The sequence below is a fragment of the Metopolophium dirhodum genome, chromosome 5, assembly GCF_019925205.1.
Source record: "Metopolophium dirhodum isolate CAU chromosome 5, ASM1992520v1, whole genome shotgun sequence".
NCBI lineage: Eukaryota > Metazoa > Arthropoda > Insecta > Hemiptera > Aphididae > Metopolophium > Metopolophium dirhodum.
In genome coordinates, this window is record NC_083564.1 from 13,543,488 (window position 1) to 13,560,846 (window position 17,359).

Genomic DNA, 17,359 nt, shown 5'->3' on the forward strand with positions numbered 1-17,359 from the left:
CACCTCGCGGGTACGGTTCGACCCTGCTAGTACACTGTAATACGCGTATATGTCTAGATCAAAGCACAATATTATACCATATTATAATGCACAATATCATATTATTAAAATCGCAGTGAATGTTCAATAAATGTTTTGGACGTGGTTAAAATGCGAGCACACGTATAGGTGGACGTCTGTGAATTGCCGCCCGCGCACACGTAGCTGTGCCTGAAGGTGCTTAGCATCCCCACGACATCATAACACTACCCTCCCCCACGTTTGTTTTGAACTAAAATATTTTAAATATTATATTTCAGTACTATATTGAAAATATTGTATATTATTATTATTGCGTACGGTAAATTATTTTTGCGCATAGGTATAACATTAAATGTCAGTTTATTATTCTCAAAAATAATATTATTTCTGTGTAATATATTAGTAATAACTAACGGCAGTAGTGGAACTGACCGAAGTAAAACACACACATAAGTAATGAAAAACACTTTGTTATATGTCCTAGGTTTGACTAATGGCCTAAAAGCCATGTGACTTCGGTTGTGTGAGTAGACAGCCATACGCCTGCACTACGGGAATATAATATTTACAAATTGTATTTAAATAACTATACCTATATTATGTTAAATTTACTCATTTTGATAAAGCATTACGAAATTATTTTTTAATTTAACAAAAAATTCAGTGATAAACTGTTTCCAAAATTGTGTTTGGGTATAGTTGTTTGGGGGTGGGAGGAGGAAAATTCACGGCCACTTCGTGTTAAATATTGTAGCATTCCCAAGGTTTAGATCAAATATACGCCTATGAGAAGGGTGGTACGGTAGAGACGTCGGAGAGACACGATTTTTGTGAAAACAGCAGTACACACGTTTGACGACGAATTTCCGACTGCACTTCGTGAAGAAGATGCCCATAGTCGATGGGTTTAAGGTTTAACACGACTATAAAATCGAGGTGTTTATTTGTATTTTTATCACTCGTGCTCCTCCTCTCTAGAGAACCCTGTATATTACAAGTAAAATAAAATATTTATTTATGTTCCTATACACATACGGCAACAGGTGCACCATGTAGTTGCATCAGCATCAGTAGAAGAACTGCACTGGCGTCGTGCACTCGTGTTATACATATCTACACGTCTACACGTAAACGTATATTATGCCGAAGCGAGGGGGGGGAGGGGGTCGTGTTGCGGATCGTGTATACAAGTCGCCCTTATAACCGGCATGATACCTATGTACGTATATATTAGGGGTGGAACTGTATATAGAACGCCGGTATTGGTGAAATATACGATTTGAAGGGGTTGTGTACCTATATATATATACGTGACTTAACCGGCGGCGATGTAAACCGATTATGGCGGGGGAAGCGCCTTTTATGTTTCCGGATAATAGTAATATAGAAAACAAAATATATATATGCCAACTTTACGTGTAGGTAGGTATCGTATACACGGCAATATATTATTATATAAAACGTTACCGGGAAAAAACATCACCGCACACGCGTCTCGGGAGGATTTAACGTGAGTCAAAATCGTATATAATAATATTATATACGGGGGTATAGTCGCGTTCGCATAATAATAATAATAATAATATGTGATATTATAATAATATAAAACGCTCTATAAGCAAGGCGTATCCACAGTGGGTGTGTAATATGGCGATATCCGTCCGTGTTCAATATAATACAATAATATTATAATATGCATATATGTATAGGTATGTGCTGACCGCGATATAATGTGACGTGATTGATGATGACGTGGTCGACTGAACGTATATAGGAAGGTAAATGAAATACGCGCTTACACCAGGACGGCGATTTTATATTATTATTATTATCATCGAAGCGTCGAGTGCCCCGGAGTAGAGTTACCTACACCACCGCCCCCACCAGTGTATATATATATATATACGCGTGGCGTTAATTGAATTATTATTGCCACCGTCGCCGGTGTCGGGTGGTCGGTTATATAGTGCGTGTGTCGTAAATAATATAAAATATATATATATATATGTGTATTATGTATGTATATGAATAGTGTATACAGTATATGCGTATATAATATATTAATGAACACTACGAAACGTTTCACACCGTTGCGGTACATATATATGTATATATATTATAGGTATTTGTCAGGTTCGTAAATTAAACCCATGTACCTATATGTACGGGGACGTGAAATAATTACACGATTGCAATGACGCGTATTACATAATATATAATATCGTACATAATATATCATTTATGGTGTATATGCATCATATATAAATGTATCATATAGCATATAGATGACGAGCAGATTTCAATAACGACAAGAGTATAATATTATTGTGTTGTGCGTGAGTATAATACTTATTGTTATATACCGCAGTTAAGGGGTGGTACCTACACTCCGGAGTACATATAGAACCGAGAATTGCTTGCCGTTAATTCGTCTACGACATCCAATTCGTAAATTAAAGAATATGCAATTTTGATTACCCAATTATTTTCGAAAAATTTTCGCTTTTTATGATATGTCATTTTTAGACATAATTTTTATTTACATTATATAATATACATCACGAGCTTCGAATAGAGTTAAAGTTCCTATACTAAAGGCGTATTGGGATAACTTTACGCTGAAGGCGTAGATACCTGATGAAGTGTAATATAATAATAATATTTTTCAATGGCTCTTATTGCAGAGTAATATCACTAGATAATTCCTCTACTCGCGTTCTTCTTGTCACTTTTTTTCCTCCCCATGATCTAATTTACTTACTATATTTATTTATATAGATTGCAAATAAAAAAAAATGAAAAATCTCACCAACAGTCTACCAATGCAATAGTTAGGATAGGTAGTGAAGCTTAAATTTATTATTTTTAGCATTAAATATTAAATCAATATGTCGGATAACCAGGGTGTATGGATTACATATTAACGCACAACAAGATTTAAACTTTTTAGCCTAAATTGAAAATAATAATGCAGAAAAAACTAACAGGCGAACGAGTGTCAATTGAATAACTTGAATGTTTAGCACATTTTTTTCGAAAAACTAAAAGTAAATAGGCAAATTCCAAGAAATCCCATTTCAAATTATTGCTGCAAACCAATTAAAAAAGTCCGGAATCTCAAGAGTCCAACTTATTTAAGCAAATGATAAAAATTCGTCTGAAAAACGATACAGGATATATTTAAAAAAACTAAACACTGTACGAAAGACAAAAATAAATATTATTTTTTTACTTATTCAAATAAACAAAATGAAAGCCTAAATAAATATAAACAATAGAATATGACCAAAATATTCGGAATAATTTCTATAATTAGGCTTTTTTGTATAAAAAACAAAAACATGAGAGTATTTTTAACTCAATCCACAGATATATTATTTTATTTATTTTACAACAATAATAATATATGCAAATAATGCTTTATATTATGTTAATCTGTTCTCTGGTCATAACTATGGATTTTTTCGGGATTCTCAACCCCCCCCCCCCCACCCTTCTGGTCACCCATTACGTATGCAGTGCATATTATATAATATTTAGGTGTGGTCCTTGCGTCCACGTCCACATTTTGCAAACGTACATAATCACAAACGGCATTGTTATAAAACAATTATATAGACAATGACTAAAAACTGTATGCACATAATTTGAAGATTTACGTCAAATGTATGCTGTTTAAGAGTAGGTAGATCTTATGAAACGCCCTTACAAGCGATTGCAAACTTTTTTTTCCATAGTATCGACGACGTTGCACATTACTTCGACAGAGCCACCATAAGTTATCAATCAAAAAGTAATAAATACAACCAGGCCTGACAACAAATTTTGGGCCCACTAAGGACAATTCTTACAATGTCTGGTTAAGGTTAACAGACACTTAACCGGCCGAATTCTGACGCTAATAAAATCTGTTATCAGTCGGCTAGCGTTAACCGATACTTTACCGGACATTGTAAGAACGGCCCTAAATGTTTTTTCGGGACTTATATAAAACTTCCAATAATAAAATACAACTCACTCACAAGTATCTCATACACGATAATTATTTCTAGAAATCTTAGTTAACCCATAGCTCAAAATATCAAAATTACTAATATATATTAGTCATTTTGATAAAATATTATCATACATTTTGATAAAATATTTTATTAACATAAATAAACTTAATATAAAAATTTCAAAAATTATAAATTCGTTACAACGGGCCTTTAAAATAGCCGGGCCCCTGTACTCTAGATTCAACCCTCCCCCCTTGTGGGGATTGGTGGCCCTGCATAGAACAATTTACAATACTCCCGGGAAATACTTGGTAGTATGTATGTGTAGGCTCCGGTAGGCAATTGCAACCTATCGTATACCACCTTAGCCTTTAAATCACGAACATGATAGGTACACATAGGAACGGTACGAAAAACGGCACTACATAGTGCATATAAATATTCAATACATATAATATATTCAATAAACATCGAATCGACAAACGGTTTGTTGCTATAGTACCCTCTAAATGCAAATCGTTTTGAACTAGATTATACGTTTTGTTAATTTAGGTATGACGATAGTTTTACATCGTTTTAAATCGAATAAGTGGAAATTGTAACCGTTAATAATTCGATGATATTATAATAACATGGCCCTTAAATATACGTCGTACAGAAAGGGATTAAACTTTAGAAAATAATATAATTATTAACTTTTCGGCAGACAAACTCCGGTAGTTGGTAAATCGTACGTACGCATACACTCGTACAAAGATATACGGTTGCGGACCTTTTATTATCTCTCCAAATCTTTGTAGTAAAATAATAATATCAGTTCACGAGAAATCAATGGTATTACTATTACACGACGTGCATTATTAGCGGTATATATTATTATTAGCGCATTGTGTTATAATAGCGTACCGTTATTTGTATTATTCAATGTAATCTAAGACAGACTTAACAATAATTAATATTGTAATGCGAAAGCTATATACATACAATGTATACGTTGTACACGCGTATCGGTATACACTGCAGTATAACCTACGTTACATTTTTTTTTTCGTATTTTTCAATTTCGCGCTCAGATTGATTGTTTGCGTTTGCCACTGTAAATTGACTCGCGAATCGGCTTGTAGCTGTGTCTATAAGTCAATACATATTATGTATGTGTAATGTGAATGTACAGAGTGATTCACCAAGCACGATCAACCCCTTTTTTTTTTTTTATACTATGAATTTTTGAAGTTACGATTTTTTAAATTCTTAAGCATACTATAATTGTTTTCAAATACTTAATTTTTTTATACCGTTTAAGGAGTATTCTGCGGCGGTTCAAATTTATTATTTTCAAGTGAGAACTGACAATGGCTTTTTTCTGGAAATTTAAAAACAGATGACATTTTTATATGTTTAAATCGAAATTCAAACGATTAGTTTTAGAGTTACCTATTAAACTTTGCGTACCAAAAATAATTGTTCCATGATAATTGATTTGGAAGACATGGGCTTAGATAAGCAATGATAATTTGAAAATAATAGTACCTAATTAATATATTGACGTTTGTAAAAATAGTCCTCCGGATTATCATAAGTACTAGATTAAAAATAACATTTTATTTATATTTAAGCAATACAATTTTCATGGATTATCATCTTTGATATATACATTTTAATAATAAACTCAGAAACTACTCATTCGACTTTTGACTTAAATTTGTCAACAATTTGAAAAAAAAATCATCTTCTTAATAATTTACAGTAAAATACAGATGATAAAATCGCCAACATGACGCACTCCTCAAATGATATATAAATCTAAATACATGAAAATATGGTCCCTAAGTAATAAGTATACTGTATAGGTGGTAACTATATACTTAAAAAATCAAAATATCATAGTTTAAATAAATAAATTATTAGGTATAGGTACCCAAAGAAAAAAACGGAGTACTTAGTGAATAAACTTGTACATTAATTTTAGAAAATTCCGGAGTAATACAACAGGAAAAAGATTTGTTTTAAACAAAACCTAATTGAATATTTACACAAAGAATTGTTTGATGAGTGCTTGCATTTGTCTGTGGGAGTGAAACTTATAAATAATAAGGAAAAATGTTGAATATTTAATGCTTTGATATATTTTTCATTGAAATTACATAATCGATATAGAATATTGTTGTGGAAAAAATGGTAAATGTTCGATGGAGCAGGTGTTTACAATTTGTATGTGACGTGTATACATTACTTTATAGTATCGATTGATTGTTGGTCGTAAAATAATAAAGTCGTTAGTTAAGACACGAATTTGTACTCAATAATTATTATTTTTTCTCTGCTACACTATTCATAGTTAATTATAAATATTATTTTGTTTTTAATAATTTATTATGCAGGGTTAACACATTATACTAAACATTGTATGGTGATTGGCTCTTCGAAACTTTAGTAAACATTTAAGACATTTATTGCAATTATGTACTCGAATAAATAAATAAGAAGTTTCAGGAATCATATAATACTGCAGAAAAAAATATTTAAACCTAAATCTGAGAACTTCTATTAAAACTTAAAAGGTAGCGTGATATTTTTTAATTAATTTTTAAAATCATTTATACTTACATTTTGAACTTCCATAATTTTATTTTTCAAAAATGTATTTTAAACTTTTAACTTGGGATATTTAAAGATTTTAAGAAGAATCCTAAATCCGAAAATAGTAAAAACCTTAAGTTTCTAAGTTTATTAAAAAGTTTAAATTAATGCAAGAGTTTTCTTATGGAGTTTTCTTATGTGCTATATTTACTCTCAAAGCGTTGTCTTACCAAATATCTGGTAATGCTATATTAGACTAACTTTTTGAGGATTCTTTCTTTAACCAAAATAGTGTTTATAATGTATATATGAAAATTAAATTAAATTTTCATTATAAAACCAAATAATTATTCTTTTCAACCAGTCTATAAACCAATGACTTTCTTATAATTTCTATGGCTATAGACTGACGTTATGAAATATAAAATTTAATTTTAAAACAGTGATTAGTGTCGATTTTAAAATAACTAATTTTTACGTCTATATAATATAATTTTCACATCTTATTCGAGGTTGAAACAGTTACCTATATAACACCAGAATGAGTGTCATATAATTTAAGGGCATATACCACGCTGTATACCTGTCGTTATAGTCGTCAATTTATCGTGCGCTGGTTTAAAACGCCATTGTTCGTATTACAATATAATGCTGCATAAACATAATTTATTCATATTTTGAAATCGTTGGATAACTCGAAGTGTTAATGTGCGTCTGTAATTTACGCACCGAAGTGATTAAAATGTAAATTATGTTCGACTGTAACTGTGTATGCTTGACTGATTACTGTAACACTCACTTGTTTCGGTACCTATCGTCTTTAATTACTAGACACCAAGCTTTTTTCATTATATGTAATAACAACAGCAATAAGCATGTATAGTATTTGTATTTGTTATATGTATAATAACGTGTATCATATTTCGGGTATTACGACAAAAGAAGAATGATGATTTTATTGAAAATTTAAAAAATATCTTTCCCCTCGGTTTCAATCGTTCATTAATCATTCTTCATACTATACCAGCTACGTATAAACTGACTGTATTTGTCTCGGGTTATCCTGGCAAAAAATATTAGCTGATAGTTTAAGCTGCAATGTAGTGCGCACAATGCGGGTCATATACATTTCATGATACCTATTTATTTCTTTTATCATAATATACAGCCATATATAGGGTACCTACCTGCGACGATAAACACGTTTTCATAGTGTTGTTCAGTTATTTTTTTATTTTTGTATGAATTTAATATGCATAAAGACATATTATACTTTATACTCTGCGACGTGCGTACAACATAAACCCGTCAAAAATCGTTTAGACGTTTAATCGTTTTTTTTTTCATCCACCAACCTATATGATAAATTTACATCGTACAGTTGCACACAGATGGACTATCATTTATGAGTTTATTATGAACCTGTGAACCACGTGATATGTGTTGTAGATTTTAACTTCCGAGTTTTCAATCAATAAACATTAGATACCGTCTGTTTATTGTAATAAAGGCAGAAGTAATCGTCATGATGGTATGACGTGTATAGCTGCCTATACTATGTAGTCGTGAAGCACGTACGTACAATGCATATTGTATAATATTATAATATTGTTACAAAACTATACCTATATTGTGTTGTCAGTACCGGATATTATTGTCTGGAGGAGTTATTTAGGTGCAAAATTATTATGAATACTGAACAGTATGAATACCTCGTTCAACTGAACACAAAACGTAATGAATACAAAATAAACCATGTTTAACTGTAAACTAATAAAAATAAATTTTCATTCTGGAAACGAAATGTTGGTTTATGTCGAGTCAACGTTATTCGGATAACCGTTAAACAAACAAGATAATATCTGAAAAATAGGAATGTGAAAAATGTAGGTACATTTAAGCAAATGTAAGTCAAAAGAAATGGATTTGGCATACATTATATGTATATTGTATAATGTATTTAAAAAAAGGAGGGAAAATCGTATTGGCAATTTGCCTCCCTTTTTTAACCTGACACGATAGAAGTATGAAGAAATCACATTCAACAGGATAGTAACTAACAATACTGAACAATTTTGGTGCCATTCCAAAATGCATTCGATAGTGTTACAGATTATAGTTAGGTATAGCTATTACCATTAAGTATACACTCTATAGTAGAATTTATACTCAACGGTATTAAATCGACGAATAATAGCGATTTTTCCATTTGTAGTATATACTATAAACCACAATTATTACTGATCGGTTTAATGTTGTTAAGTTTTCAAAATATGTAAATAAATAATTGGAATAAAATACTTAAGCTGAAAATATTTTATACCTACATAAACCTACCTATATATCACTACAATCCCGACATAAATGTTATCTTTTGTAGGAGGTACTTATGTACCTAGTTAATGTTAAGTTGGATACTATCGAGTACCCGTCGGTTAAATTATTTTATGAACTATGAACATTAAATGTTTTAGCCATTAATAAATCTAATCCGTTACCTAAATCTGCATTATATCACGTGAATATAACTGTATATTTATTCAATAAGTTTTGTCTTTAAACCGTTTTCAAACAGGTGCTTTTCATTTTTGTCATTTATTGATTTTACAATATACATCGATAAAGTTCAATACAATTTTCTGATTATAAATAATTATTACATTTAATACAAACCATTATGTCGTCAGATTGTATACCCAATGATCTGATAAGATACTATAAATCTCATAATACGTAATACGTGTATATTATAGTATCTCTTCGTCTTCTTCTAGTATCGGCCGATGGTTTTTCAATCCTTTATTTTCCCAATACTCAATGATTCTTATCATTTTGTCAGTGATTTCCGTCAGTCCGACGAAATCTTACATTTCTCATCTACCCGGTATCGATGAACACCCAAATAAGTGGTTTGATGTTTGTTTCTCTTCACATTCACAATCTGTCATGCCCCATCTATTTAAGTCTTCTTTGATTCTCTCCACCTGTGCGTCCTCAGACGGTTGACAATTTTTCACATTTTCTATGGTAGGTTATGTTTCGGTGCTAAAGATTCTGTGGATACGCCCTAGCCTGCGAGCGCGTCCTCTCTTGTTCGCTCCTTCCAAGCTTCAATCAAGGTTTTCCCTTATAATGTTAATGTCGTTTTCAAAAAGACTTTGATTTTAACCTGCTATGGGTTGGAGTTACACTATATATTACGATATGCCTGTCGTCATTTATTTGTTTCTCCTTTTCTATTTTTTACTAATTCTCGTCTTATATTTCGGACGGCGCTATTCAGCTTAAGATTTGTACTTTATCAATAGGTGTTGATTTTACTATACTATTATGTACCTACTTCAAATCGCTGTTTTAAAGGTCAAACTTTAACCGATTTCGTAGCATTTAAGACATCAATTTTATCATATAATTGTTCTATATTATTTTCATTACGACGTTAATCATACACTAATGTTTAATTTATCTTCTTTAAAATAAGTTATTATTTTACACCCAATAGGAGACTAATTTCTGAATAATCAAATACTTGAAATACTTAGAAAATACCACAGTGTATATAGTTTTAATGTAATTTTCACAATACGATAATTGTATTCCGGACTTCCACGATGAAAAATTTATACAAAATTGAAAATAATAATTCGATTCATACACGACTTGAAAAATATAGAAAAAAAAACAGTAAAATAACTAACAGTTGTTTTTAAATTCAGTAAATATAATATGTCCATAATAACATATTAATATTATGTATTGAGTATACCTATATAAAATTTGAATTTACACGTGTTATATTATCATAGGTATAGGACACAGGAAATAAACCGACACAATGTATTTCAAATAAATATCCATCTATTCATAGGTTTATACAGAAGCATTGAACTTTCGAGTTAGGTATATTTACATTTAAAATAAATGTTTCACAGATAAGTACACAACTCTTGATGTTTACTCTCCAGTAAAGGTATTCATTTTAAATTCTGATCATGAACGAATGAACGATGAATCTATTGATTTTATACAATTGTTTATTCTTCGTGAAAATACATTTTTTGAGTAGGTAGTCAAGTTTGATTTAACATTTACTTATAATAACAAACGGTTGTAAACAAAACACGAAAAATGCTTTTTATTTTTTATTAATTCTCAATATGTTTATTTTAAATATTATTTTCATAATTTATTCACATAAATAATATGATTATCATTTGACTTTAACATAAATTCATAGTAAATATTAAATAATAACAAAGATGAATAAATATTTAACTATATTTAACACAACATTTTATCAGAACACTTACATTGTAAACGTCTTAAATTGCATTATATGTAGTTATTACTTATTAGCTTTTAAGAATATTACAATAAGGGTGTCTACATCTAGAATTATTACCTAGTTGTTTAGTCATAAAAATGTTTTTTTCATTTTAAATGTATATGAAATATTAATCATACTTTATGTAAAACTGTAGGTTCCTACTAGACAATTTCAAGAGCATTTTATTTATTTATTTATTTATGTAAATTAAAACGTAATTTTTATTCCATATAAAAATATTGTAATATAACTGAGTTTACGATTGACTTAAATAATATTTTCTTTATGATTAAACAAAACAACATGTATCATAAATATTTATTCACTAATATATTTTTTTTTTATAGTGGAAATTCCATAAGTTTGTTGATCCATAAATTTAAAATATTATGTTAATTATTATTATTTGTTATTATTTTTACAAAGTGCCTAATAATCACTAATAGCTACTTAAAGACACTAAAGTTGTGGGCGTGTGCATAAAGGTATGTGAAATCGTAAACTGTAAGAACCTATTTTTATACCTACGTTAATATGATTAATATCGCATGCAAACATTAAACCTTTCAACTATACCGTGTGTAAGATATAATTTTTGAAAAATAAAATGAATAACAATTTTTACGACTAAACTTAACATAGTTATTTAACTTAGGTATATTAAAATATATTTGCACCTGTACATTATAATACATCTATTGGATGTTGATGATAAGTGTAAATTTATATGTCTGTGGTCATATCTGAGAAGTATATTATATCTATGTAAAATATATTAATATATATTTCAATATATATTATAATATATATTGTATTATATCAAAATTCAAATAATAATTATTTTTTCGAGAATAATATTTAAGTTATCCGGACATTACCAGAAAACACCTAAATTTGCACTAAAATGTAAAATAGAAAATCGTAAAATAAGTCATTCAAACATCAAAAGTTTGAAATATTATGCAAAAATATACATTAAAAAAGAATTCTACGCCACGAAACGACTTTTGCGGTAATTTTGTAACGATCAAGCGAAATAAATATGCAAATGCATACAAATCCGCGTTCTAATTATAACGTAATATAATTAGTTGATTTTAAAACTAATTACACAGTTTTATGTTAATATCTTTGTTGCAAACCATAATATATAGTTTTCATAAATTAATGTCGTATACGTTCAATGTATTTTTATCGGTCATCCGCCGTCAGTTTATAGTGAAAAATATTATTCAAAACAAAAAAAAAACTCGGGGCAAAGATGAGAGAATATTCACAGATTATCTAAATATTTTTGTGAACATTTATATACGAGCACATATAAAATCCACTGTACACTGAGAAAAACTCAGATGTATATACACATACACATGCACGAGTCGCATAAATAATATTATACATTATATCTGTATATTTTATTACACGGAATGATTCAAAACGATTTACACTCGAAAGAAGAAGAAAATATTATTGGATGTGCCAAGGCTAACCAACGGTAAAGTTTGCATGGATTCTATCTATTTTATATATGCGTCCATATATATAATGTAGGTACCTACGTGTGATTGCAGCTTTTAGATTTCCCTAGAAAATAAAACTTGGAGAAAATTATTGCTCTCCGAGGCACACACTGTATTTGACGCTTTGGCTATTTACTCTGTCGATTTTTCGATAGTTTCAAACAATTTGTACGCCGTTCGCCGTCTGCTTCCCGTACTTTTATTTCACCTGCAGATCGTTTTGAATATTAAATAAACCGTGTTTCTTTTTAATATTATAATAAAGGGTACAATGCGATTTATCGATTTTTATACAACAGATATATTATTTTCAATCGCCGCATAGCATATAATAATATAATATGGTTGATAACATAAAATGCGTCCCATAACGACGTTAAATAATTTTTTACACGTACCGGCAAGTTTGTGTAAAGGCCCCACAGTGTATAATGTTTAATAAACGCTAAAACATTTCGAGTGGTCACTGAAAATCTATACATTTTCACCGCAAACTCCCTGAACCGTCGCTTCCCGTGTAAACTATACATGACCTCATTACACGCGTGAAATCAGCGGTACAATAATAATATGTAAAACTATGTGCGCTTACAATGCCGACGACCGACCAAAAATTGTACAACTACATAATATTATTATATTATCTACCTAGGTAATAATATCAAAGTAACGAAGCGTTTTGTCGAACCTATTGTGTGAATGATTAATTTATCATCATTATTATAATGCATGTTGTTAAATTATATATATGGATGGAAATCATGAACTTTACAGTACTTTACAAATTATCGTAAAATACTTTTTAAAATGTACACTGTACAGGTATTTATTTAGTGTCAAACGCGTCACAGAGAAATAAATAAACAAATCGAAAACGCTATTTTAAATTCAAAAAGCGTTTTTTTTCCGATTACCTTATCAAATAGGGTTTGTTTTACAACATTGATTTAAACACCGCGACAATATTGTTTAATACCCATTCCAACCTACAATTCCTATCACAGGTACCAGCTATAGCGAAATCGTCCTTTGACGAACACCACCCCCTAATGTCGAAAACTGCAACTACACAATATACATAACAATAATGGTCGACATGTTTTATATTTTTTCATCCTCGCGCGTTACGGTCCCGTCAAAAATACAATGTGAGTGTTTGACATTGGATTTCAGAATAGTCAATAGGTACCTCATATAATATGGTTCCCGACAGCTGACACGTTTTGTAGGGAGGTTTCCTAGAAAAAATTTATAACACACACGTCTTACCGTGTTGTATTTCGAAAAAGATTGATGGATCTATATAATGAAGACCAAACTAAATTGCTAAAAGCCACATAATCGCTTTGAATTAAGCATCGAGCACGAAGCGTACTTCTGGGTACTCCTGTGAAGTATAATATCGCGGCGATTGTGTTTAATTTGACGTCTGTCGAGTTCCACACGGAGGCACTTATTGCTATTATCCAGCCATCCATAACGCGCGAGTATACCTATGTATATTATTATGTGTGTGAGTGTATATAATATTATATTGGAAATACGCGTAATTACATAATAAGTCGTAAGTACAATTATAACTATAATGTTTCAATAACAAGAGAAGTAATAATTAGGTGAAGGTGTGGAGAACAAAACGTATAATATCCAATATCAATGCGAGCAAACGGTAATCGGCTTAATACAGTTTTCGGAACTTTTACGATGCACTGTGCACGGGAGTTATATGGTTACATAATAATATCGCATTAAATGCGAAGAGATTTCTGACGAAATCACGGTATGATATTCAGAGAGAGAGAGAGAGAGAGAGAGCAGTCGGTGTTTATAAATATTAAATATTTTAATAAATAATAATACACACTGCATTACTACGTGACGTGCAATATTTATTAAATCGACGATTGTCGACGGAAAGTTTTCGACCATCCGCGGTCTGCGGTGCTCGTATATTATTCATTTGGTTATAAATATCACAACGACCATTTTCCCGGTAAACGAGACGGCTATATAATAATATACGATTCACGGCAGCCACGGACATCATATTCATCGGGTTCATTTCACATCGTTTTATGGGTTGCAAATATTAAAATATAAACGTGTAACCGTAATAATAGTTGATCAATTTGTCGGATGTTGATCGAAACCGACCAACACTTTTCTCGCCCATAAATTACTAACCATAAAAATAATTTCACGAAACTCGGGTGTTCGAGAAAAATAATACCTAGATATTGGTGGATGCGAAATGCACACCGACTCTTGCACGCCTCAAACTAAGACACTTGGAAATAATTAATATAATATAGTATTAAGGGGGTTTGCGCTCGATGACGACGTGTCGTGCATTCTGATATCGATACTTTCTGTAGCAGTAACTCTGCAGAGTAAAACGACAGAGACAAACACGAAAAAGGAATTAGCCGACAAAATATTAAACATCAACCGGTTTGGATGGTTTTGTGCGGGACGACTCCAGGGAAATGTTACGCCTCAAAAGCTCTCCCGGAGCGGCAGGTCAGTGTCACTCGGTGCAGATATTTCGAGGGGCGGTACCTGAGCGACCCCGTACTGTATAATATTATTATCGGTCTCGCCGTTTCGAGTGGCGGGAAAAAACAAATTTTACAGGACATCCGTATTCAAAAGCATGACGCGTGTTTCCGTTTACGTGCGTCGTTTGTAGAATAATGGTACCTATATATATATATATATCCTACGGTCCTATAACGAAATAATATCGATATATAAGCGTGCAGAGACGCACGTATATAACGTATATTTGTTACGAAAATATGCAACGATATAATATACTGTCGAGTGTATCATAATGGCTAATGGATGTAAAAAATAACTTTCGTGCAGAGTTCATCCGATGGAATAAATACTAAACAACAACCGAATGCCGCACTTTTGAAAACTTACAAACAAAATGCTGCAAAGTTCCGGACCGAATATCTTAAATCTAATACCCCGACTCGATCAAATCGATTTCATCGTCCTCTAAAACTCTTGAACGGATTATGCTATACCTCCGTCCTTCATGACGTATAAAATATAATAAAGTGTCATTTTTATTATTCTTTTTATAATAATATATTTACCGTTATTTGTATTTTGTATACACGGCCGATGTATACTTTTTCTAAATTTGTACTAAGTCCCACAACCTGATGTTTGGGGGGGGGGGGGGGGGGAGGGTGACATTAAATAAAAAAATCGAAACATTAAATTGTTGCAAATTGTTTGCTGAACTCACGCGTGCAGTAGTGCGGTTCGTCGGATCCGTCCGGACAGTCGCGCCGTCCGTCACAGTACTTGATGGACTGCACGCAGCGTACGGCGGCGGCTGTGTTGGCGTCGTCGTCGTCTTCGTCGGCGGTGGACGACGAGGAAGAGCACGCGAATTCGGAAAGTGTACAGGCAGCCAGTCTGGTGGACGTGAGCTTCGCGTAAACGCCGCCGCCACCGGCCGCGGCCACCACGACCGCGGCCAGCACAGCCACCGCGGCCGTGGGACGCGCCACTCCGACTACGACGGTCCGTCGAGGCCGCGGCGATGCTGCAGTGGCCGTCGTCGTAGTCATGATGTTTTCTCGTCGGTACTTTAACTGCTGCAGCGGTATCGGTCGTCGGGGTGCCGAGAAAAAAGCGCGTGCCGGTGGCGGCAAACCACGGCAAACGAACTTTTGAAAAAAAAAAATTAAATCTACCCTTGGACGCGCATCGTCTGTTCGCGGTGGTGGGGGGGCGGTGACGACGACGGTCGGACGAGGTTTCGATATATAATAATATATAATACCTATCTCCGCGGTCGTCGCGATTGACGACGGGTGGACGACGCACGTGCGTTGGCGATGACGACGGCGGCCGCTAAACCTCGGACTCACGAATATCGTCACGCCGCGCGAGGGTGCCGCGTACTTACTCTCGCCGGAGTCGTCACTCGTCGTCGTCGTCAGTCGGCGTTGTCGTCGCCGTCGCCGTCGTCCGCGATCGGCCGCCGCGGGATCGCGCGTCGGCGGCCCGCAGGACCCGAGCGCTCCGCGGACAAGCCCGCGCCCTGACCCGTTTTCCCGACGTTGGCACGAACGCGCTCGCACACTGCGTACAATCAATACTGCCTAAAGTGAAAACGCCTACCAGATGTGTACGTACACGCTCACCGGCCGTATCTCCTCCGTGGTTTCAAAGCTCCGACGACGACAATAATTATAAGAATACGTGACACGATGATTAATATACGGTGCGTACATAGACGCACGATGGACGCACCATGGACGCCGCGGTCGACGCGCGATAACGTCACCGGCCGACGGATATTTTGAATGTTCATTTTCGCATTCGTCCGCCCCTTCCCCCGCTCACCATCAACAAACCCGCCCCACGATATAATATTATTATACGCAAAGTATATACAAGTCCACGGGTCTCGCAACGCCGATCGTAGTACTAGCAACCTATATAATAAGTGCATACTTGCAAGCATTTGCAGTATTCGTCGAGTGACGAGTGCAGCATAAATACGTATTTGTGTAATATTATATCTAATAATATACAATATGCACTCTCGCAGTAGAATATAATATTATGTAATCACCGATGACATGAAAAAACCAAAAATGGTTTGAAAAATACTCTAAAAATAAGAAACAACCATGAAAAAAAATTCTACTTCTTTTTTTTATGTTCTATAATATACGAAAATTAGTAACTAAAAATGAATATGTTTCAAATATCATTATTAAATAAATTAAGAACACATCATGAGCGGTGAATAGTGGCGAATCCTGAAATCAACAGAGAAATAATATGTAAGAATCGTATTACGTAAATGCAAAATAAACAAAAGATGTTTAACAATACTTTAAAAGTTAAAATAATTACTTAAAAGTGCAAAAAAGAATGCA

The 17,359-nt window shown here is 32.9% G+C and overlaps 1 protein-coding gene across 1 annotated transcript in view; it reads right to left on the minus strand.

Moving 5' to 3' along the window:
* The window catches only part of LOC132944764 (uncharacterized), a 58,647-nt gene extending 42,195 nt beyond the window's left edge, over positions 1-16,452 (minus strand). The window contains exon 1 of the mRNA XM_061014247.1: positions 15,709-16,452. Within this exon, the coding sequence (XP_060870230.1) occupies positions 15,709-16,036 (328 nt within the window). The 5' untranslated portion in view covers positions 16,037-16,452. The remainder of the gene's footprint in view (positions 1-15,708) is intronic.
* Positions 16,453-17,359: the final 907 nt, after the last annotated feature.